At 36.0% G+C, this 8,668-nt stretch overlaps 1 protein-coding gene across 1 annotated transcript; it reads right to left on the bottom strand.

Moving 5' to 3' along the window:
- Window positions 1–4,297: 4,297 nt before the first annotated feature.
- On the bottom strand, window positions 4,298–7,389 carry LOC114758721 (probable inactive purple acid phosphatase 2). The gene is made up of 2 exons (XM_028947813.1): window positions 6,700–7,389; window positions 4,298–5,714 (listed from the first exon to the last, which is right to left on the bottom strand). The coding sequence occupies exons 1-2, from the start codon at window positions 7,387–7,389 to the stop codon at window positions 4,470–4,472; spliced, it is 1,935 nt and encodes a 644-aa protein (XP_028803646.1). The 3' UTR covers window positions 4,298–4,469.
- Window positions 7,390–8,668: the final 1,279 nt, after the last annotated feature.

Genomic DNA, 8,668 nt, shown 5'->3' on the forward strand with positions numbered 1-8,668 from the left:
CCGAGTGATCATAAAGACTATGTTCAGGCTTAGTGGTTTTTCATATGGAGGAATGTGAATGATCAAGATGGAATTTGTCCCTCACATTCGTAGAGAGACATTACTGGGCCCCTTGATGAGTGAGTCTGAGAAATGTATGGCCATACTATAATGGAAAGGTAGTTCCATTTCTATACTTAGACTACTCAAGGATCGAGAAAGCAACGGTCAAGAATAGGAGGATGACGTTCTCCATGCCTCATCCATGACCGAAATGTCGTGTGACAAAAAGGACGTGATATGGTTGCATGAAAGGTTGCATCGTTCATCGATCCTCATATGATTTGGGTAGTCATGATGTCTTGCTAGAGACCGCTTACGACTTGTGAGTCATTATAGTAAATGGCCCACTGCCAACTTCATATGGGCCTACAGGGTCGCACACAAAATAACCCAACATGAGCTATGATGTCCAGATTCATTGAATCTAAGATATGTCCAGATTCAATGAATAATCTAGGGTGGACGTGTGTATATATATATATATATAATATATATAAATTCACGTGTGTGTATATATATATATATATAATATAAGATATTTATATAAGATTTGATTTACAAGGATAAATTAAATCTATATCATTTTTTTTAATTGATAAGGTATAATATCTCAAATTTGATTTATTAGAATAAATCAAACATAATTCCGTCATATCTTTATTTTGAATTAAATGAATAGGTGAATTAAATCTGTAGGACGGATTTAATATAAAAACCGTATTTATTTAATTAATTTCTTATCAGATTATGCAATATGTGATATTGTATTAATTTCGGAATTAATTTAGGATTAATTCAGAAATCCAATATCCTTAGCGTCCTATATATATTTGATATTAGGAGCTAGGGTTTTTGGGCGTGTGAGGGTGCAAAACGTTTGCAGATAAGAAACGGTCAATAGAGAGACAGTGAGGACAATTATCAAAAACCCTAGAAGAACAAGAGGCGCTAGCACGTCGTTCGTGATTGGAACGCTGTTCGTGTGGATACCGGTAGAGGAAGCCGATCTGAGTCGTCGACTTCTCATGATCACACCAAGAGCATAGGCATCCAAAACGTCGGAATCCCCGAGCCACCATCGATTTGAATACCCCAGGTAACATCTCTTACCACTTGACTTAAACACAATCGGTAGATCTGGGTAAGGAATTGAAAAATTTTAAAGGTTAATTTCCGCTGCGTGTCTTTTAATTCCTTACAGGGGATTGATAGAGGAAACTAGGTTTAGATGTTTGTTGCTTTGGTGTAAGTACTTGTTCTCAGTCTTTGATTAAAAGAAGAAGAAGAAGAAGAAACACCAAAAAAATAGACAACAAATCTTGCCAAATGATTTATTGATGATGAGGCTGTCAGATTAAAGTTCTTTTTGTTGATGCAAATGATTTCCAAGGAATCATGTGCAATTTCATAAAGGCGCCTTCTATAAATGATCTAATAAAGAGCTGTACGCAAACAAGTGTACAAGAAGTGATTCGTTGAGTTGTCTATCTATTTTTTTCACTTAACAAATACGCAATACTAGTTGTCCTGAACTCCAAATGAGTATATGACAATGTATTTTCCTGCAAAATTTGTTCTTGTAAAGTAAATTGGACCAATCTATCTTCAAAGAGATAATCATTGATGGGGCGCTTAGTTTGAAATTTGAAATAAGCCACGCTTCTATTTTCTAACTAGAGAAAGCTACAGATGAAAAAGATTGAATGCCATTAACTTCTCTAATGACCTGATGTGGTGACTAAATGACACCATTATGAATGGCAATATTTCTTTTATGTCGGAGGGCATTAAGAATAATGATTATTCATTGCATAATATCATTAAGGCCTTCTGAGTGAAGAGCATAGATTGTAGAATACAACCAACTCAACAAATATGAGAAAGGGTGTCCTTGAAGTTTGATTAAAAACCTACCAAACTAGATTAATTTGACATAAGGACACGAGATAAAAATATGCTCAAGAGTTTTATCATCATCACAACCAAAAAAGGGCAAGAAATAGAAGAATTGAAGTGATGTGCCATAAGTACATCTGCAATTGGTGGTATTACTTGAGGGAGTAATTTCCTAATAAAGAGCAAGTATTTAAAAGGTAAAGAAATAGACCATAAAAAGCGCAAAGGGTCTACCAAACTGGCAACAGAAGATGCAGATTGTGAAAGAAGCTTATAACCATCCTTGACTGAATAAGAACCTGTTGGGTTACCCTTCCAAGTGAGGAAATCTTGCCTATTGTAGTAGGACAATGGAATTTGCAGAGTATTCTCGGCAACATGGGAAGAATATAAGTATGAAATAAGGGGTGAGTTGCAATGGATGTGCTTCCAACTGAAAGGACTATGTAGTATCAGTTTAGCCACTCTAGTTAAGGCTCTAGCCACTGGAGATGGTGGTTTGGAGGAATATTTGATCTTCATCCACATTCCACTCCAAGTTATGAGTAATACTTTCCGCATTTTCTAATGGTCATTTCTAAATCCAGAATGAGTTATATGATTTCTTTACAATGGATGAGAGAGATAAATCAATTCGCTTTAATTTTAGTGTTTGACCCAAAAGAGAAAGAGACTATAAGTTGATGATTCTTCAAAACTACTTAGATAGAAGAGCTTTATTCGCCAAATTAGTTGATCTAACACCAAGTCCACTCTTATTAATTGGGAGGAACAAGATATCTTTTTTAAGTAGGTAAGTTTATCTCTTTTCACCCGTTATGCCCTAGAAAAAAAATCTATACATCTGCTGTGTATACATGAGCGGATCTCTTTTCATCTGTATTGCTTTGTTGAACTTGAATGATTATGGGATGTTTCTGCTGGTAATTGTAGCTGCTTATATTTTGTCTTTTTAGAGTGATCTAATGTGTATTTGCTCAACTAGTATTGTCACTTACTTACATTTGAATTTTAACCATGCTCAAGTACACGATCAAGTATCAAACACAAGGCCTCATAGTATTGGGAGAAATTATGAAACTGCTGCGTAATTTATACTTAGTTGAAAATGAAGGCGGAATTAAGAAAGAGAATAATTATCTAGTTGACGTTCAAGTTTAACTTAAATAATCTTCAAGTTAAATGAATGGTGTTGCGATATAATTAGAGAACAAATTGTAGAGCATATGAAATCTAATTAGGTATTGAATATTATTTAGTTAAATGTGTGTGTGTGTGTGTATTTATTTATTAAATAGATCTAATAGCGTTTTTAGTAGTTATAATTGTTTTTAATATTAACTTCAGTCCTTAATATAAGAGCTAGTTGATTAAGTTTAGTAGATTAAGAAAATTAGTTAAAATAGTTATTTGTAATAAATATGTATTGTCTTTCCTAAAATACCTTTGCTGGTCATGTGTATTAGCTAGAAATACTATTTGATGGAACGTTTAACATGTACAACTATTACAAGAATTACTTTGAAAAATAGATATATGTGAGAAGCATAGTGGATTGTAGTCTTATATTTAGATTAAATTAAATGTTAAACTAGCTCTGATATTAAGATCCAGAAGTAATAATACATTAAACTCTTTTGATCTTCATAATTATAATTTTAATATTTTCCTTAAAATTATCAAATTATATACATATAATATGTATAAAGGATGGCAAAATAATGAACATATATATAATAAAACTTATTGTTTTAGCCATTTTACATATACATATTCTTTAAATTATACGATACAAACACATTTAAATAGTTAATTTGTCAGACTGATTTTTATTTTTAACAAAAGTATATCCAAACGTATATCACACTATATTATCCAAACAAATTTAAATTGTCAGACTAATTATTTTTAACAAAAGTATATCCAGACATGTATTACACTATATTAATTGATTTTTACCTCAACTTCTACCTGTAAGGTATGACAACAACTTAGATACTGCATTTTAAGTCTTGTCCATAGAAAATGGAATAGTTATACCTGCAGGATGGTTTTCTGTAAAAACTGCATATTGCTACCTTCGGTAGGAATGACATTTGAAATATATTATGAAAGGACATTTGAAGTGTATACAACAAGAAACCAGTAGCTACTGAATGAAAAACATGAGGCTATTTCAAGTAAAATAAGGACCTGCTCTTAATAACTAAGAATACATTTACATCAGCACATTTTGTTCACATCAGTCTCACCTCATCTTACTATGCCTGTGGAACTTGTATCTAACAGCAGAATAGAACAGTGGATCCAAGTTATAGATGGAACAACACATGTCCCTCAAAAGAATGCCAAAAGTGGCTTTAGTTCTGTCAGAAAAATTTGCCTAATATACAGATTTTTTTTTTTGGTTCTTTGCTTAAACAAGCACCATGAGGGCACCATCTTACGACTCCAAATCAACTAACATGCCCTATTAATTTTTGTAAGGTGGGTATACTTTGGAGTTTCTCATTTTATCATAATGCACCATTTTATGGTTCCTCAGTCTTCACAGGAGTCCAATTACCTCTGGCCTCAGAGTTCTTCTTGCCATGTGATAACCAGCCAAGAAGGTAGCCTAATAGGGTCCCAAGTATCAACACACTTCCTGCCTTAACGTACCATGAAAAGGTCCATTCAAGGGTTCTATCTTTGGCACCACCGTTTATAACTTCTCCAGACGCAAGAATTTCCACCATATCATGCACCTCACCATCATGATTCCCAACATAAGAAAGCACAAGTTTCTCTTTTGTAGCGAACAATCTGGTGTACCCGAACTCACCCCCACGGTACAGAGACCGTTCTGGTTGGGGATAGATTGGGTCCTTAGGGTGGTCAGGTCTGGGTTCCCAGATGGGTTGCCAATCTTGCCCTGCCATTCCAATTACAATATGAACAGTATACGCTTCTGAGTCCTCCCCTTTTCGACCCACACTGTTACTACAAGTGAAGTTGTTTAGAGGACAAAATCTCTCGTATCTATGGACATGACCCCATAAAGCTAGTGTCACATTATTTTTCACCAACAAAGGTTCCAAGTGTTCCAGCATCTTTGCTCTCAATCCAGCATCTCTAAATTCGTTACTTGTCGTGTACATGGGTCGGTGCCCTTGGACTATTACAAAAGGAGTCTTCCCCCTATCAACTGATTCCAAGTCATGCTTTAAAAAGTTATATTGGCTGCTTCCAGGGAGGAAATTGGTCTCAGTTGAGAAGTACACGAAATGTACTGCTCCCATATCAAATGAGTAATAAAGGTTCCGAGTTGCTGGGGCTTCTGTTCCAGTGGGTTCCTTAGAGTTTCCAGGCATATTGAACTTTAGACTGTAGGGCACGCCACACTCACCACCCCCATCTCTTCCATAACTGGCCCAATCAGGTTTCCATGGCTGCAAGGGCCAGTCATATTCATGATTACCAATGCAAACATGATATGCCACTCTGGCTGCAACTGGTTCAATTTGAGTGAAAAAATGGTCCCATAACCATGAGTATCCTCTGGCATAGCTAATGTCTCCAATGTGGGAGATGAATGCCGGCTTATCGCCTAGAGCTTCAATATCACGGAGGATCCACTTCATTGTTGATATGCTTTCCTCTTGTGTACGCAGAAATGTATTGTAAGGAGTAGCAGTTCCCATGTCACCAAAGAGGAAAGCTATTGTTTCATCAGAGTCACCGTTCCTTGACACAAAGCTGTGAGTTTCACTCCAACCTCCATAATCATTTCCAACCTGGCAAAAAGCAGATGATGACCTCAAGAGTAGATGTAGTCTAACTAGCTAGATTGAGTCCATGCTCTACTACTTTACGTAATTAAACTTATTCTGAGCAAGATTAAAATAGTTTTGGTTTTAAAAGTAAAAGAAACATGAGCCAAACTAATCATGTATCACAGAAGTATGTATTTGGGAGAACCAGCAATGGATAAATCAGTGGAATTCTTGAAAATATCTGGACAAAAGAAAAAAGGGAAGACTTACAGCAGAGACCAGAAAACATACATATATTCCACATGTTTAAGTAACACTATTCTACTGACAAATCAAAAGGAAAAAAGCTAAAGCATGTAAAACAATAAATGAAGCTCAAACACAGCAGCTTTGCAATTGCATGTTCAAGAAGCCATTATTGAAGTACCACAACCAAGTGTCAATAAATAAGTCTATAATCAAAATAATCAACTACTAGTATCAATCTACTGGATAACCAAGGAAATTGTCAACAGATTCAAAGCTTAAATGCATAGTTTTGCAATATAAAGTTCGTTTTTCTTTTTGGTCAAAAGCAATATAAAGTTCAAGAGCCACCACTGACTGAAGTACCACAGCCAAGTGTATATCAACCAGTCTATCAGTCGAACAAGTGACACTATACTTGTCAGTAAGACTTGAGACATAACCAGTTTAGCATACAATAGACATCCACTGTTGAGGAATTCCCTAAGAAGGAAAATTAAAAGGCAAAAAAAAAAAAAAAAAAAAGTTAAGAAGGAGGCTTTTATAAAGGAATGATGTTCTTGAGGCATACGAAGTCAAGTAAATTGTACATTGGAGGTTAAGAGGACAACTCCAAATAGTAGCTTACATCATCATGCTCAACAACCAAAAAATTAAACAACACAGGACAACCAAGTGGTAAATACAGTGAATACAAATCAAAATGATTAGAAATCGGTAGATTCAATTCAGCAAATGCATCATGTGGAGATTAGTTTACCTTGTAATAATATCTCACTCCTTTCTTCAAGTTCGTCATAACCCCGTCATGTATATACCCAGGATCCCGCCAACCGATGCTTCGGTTCGCCGGCGCGTCGCACATGTGCTCCCTCTCATACCTCCTCACGCGCGCCAGCGCTACGCTATCCAACTTCCTCTCTTTCTCCCCATATCTCACATACGTCTCCCTCGCATCCTTCGTGATGTACACGACCCTCATCTCATCATCATTGTCCGTGAAGGACAAATGAATCTGCTCTGGCCCACGACCCGACTGAAACGAGACCACCTCCGAGGATGCCAGGAGGTGCGCCGTACCGGGAAGCGGGTTGTGGTCTTCATCAAGGTGAGTCGGGTCGACCTCAGAGCGGGTCCAACGGAAGATCCGGAAGGAGTAGCTGGATCGGAGGTTGACTAGAGGGAGGGAAACGGAGCCCAACCCAGCTTTCCAAGTGGGTGATTTGGAGAGGAAGACGTAGCCGATGAATTGATCGTTGGGAGAATCCGGAGGAGAGTATATGCCGAGCCAGTCAAGGTCGGAGGGCAAGTCGACGCCGAACCATTTGATCAGGACCGAATCGCCGGATTTTGACAGATTAGTTGAATTGAGAGAGATAGAAACCTGGAATTGGAAGGAAGGGTCGACGAAGATGAATAAGAAGAAGAGAAGTAGCAGGCAAGGCTTCATTCTTCTACAGTACATTACTCTGATCGGTGATCCCGTTGAAAGGAAGGGAAGACGAAGGATGAAATGATACATCAATATGTATAATATATATATATATATATATATATATATATATATATATATATATATGCGCCCGCGCGCGCGCGACCGGGGCGGGGTGGTGCAAAGGCGAGAACTTGAAAAATGTACCAGTCCATGGGGGTGTTTGGGAAACCCAAACCATGGTTTCAAAAGCACTTTTCCGCAAAACGAGGTAATCTCCTCAACATATTTACTTCGTAATCCGTAAAAACACTTCTGAAACCATAATTTGGTTTCTATCCAAACACCCCCATGATAGATAGCGGTTCCGTGCAAGTGGCTCAAGGCATATTCTTCCAATTCTGCGAATCATTTTCTTCAATCATGTGCTCAAGCAAGAGGCTTGTGAAGTTTTTGAAAGGGATTGGATGTTAGGATAAGGAATAGTGAAGACGATAATATTGGAGAATGGTAAATAAAAATAAAAATTAATTCAAAAAATTAATATATACTGTATTTACTAAGAATTTAGGTCTTTCTTAGGTTGAATCCAAAAATAGTTTAGAAGATTAATTGTTTAATTTGTGTACGCTGCATATATGTTTGGGAGATGATAGTTTATTAATTTGAATTATCAAGCCAGATTGCATAGGTTAAAATTCAAATGCTGTTTGGAACATAAAAATTAAATAATAACTCCTCAATTAACTTCTACATTTAAGACTTAAAAACTATAATAATGAAGGATGCTTAATTTATCTTGTCTCGACTGTGTGGTCCCAATTCTAATAGTATTGAAATGGATGGTTTTATCCCAAAAACTTTTGAGACAGGATAAGCACAAAATGGGACAAGGGAGTTGTCTCATCTTGGGGTATTATTTTTTTTTTTTAAAAAAAATTCATTATTTTTTTTTCTTCTCAAATGAGTAAGTATCTCCTTAAATCTATTTTTTCCAACTAGATTTACTTTAGGATCGACAACAACAAAGCCCAAATCAAGAAAAAAAGACATTACAACATGAAAAGATGACTTAGAGTATGTTTGGATCAGCGGCAGTAAAACTAACTTTTATTTTATCTGATTTTTACAAGCGTGAGTTGGAGTAAAAATTAGTTAGTGTAATATGATTTATGTTTAAATGGTATTTATAAGAAATCAATTTAAAAATTTAAAAATTTGCTTGGATAATTAATAAAAAATAAGTTTAGTTGTAAAATGATTGAAAAGGATATGAATTTTATTGAATGGTGGTGTT

This window comes from Neltuma alba, unplaced genomic scaffold (assembly GCF_004799145.2).
Source record: "Neltuma alba isolate B1F8T4 unplaced genomic scaffold, ASM479914v2 tig00010746_pilon, whole genome shotgun sequence".
In the NCBI taxonomy this organism is placed as follows: domain Eukaryota; kingdom Viridiplantae; phylum Streptophyta; class Magnoliopsida; order Fabales; family Fabaceae; genus Neltuma; species Neltuma alba.

Bases quoted from the DNA above. Each gene is read 5' to 3' on its own strand.
- LOC114758721 (XM_028947813.1), bottom strand. From the start codon at position 7,389: ATGAAGCCTTGCCTGCTACTTCTCTTCTTCTTATTCATCTTCGTCGAC. The intron at 5,715-6,699 runs GTAAACTAATCT...GCTTTTTGCCAG, and splicing joins GAGTGAGATATTATTACAAG to GTTGGAAATGATTATGGAGG.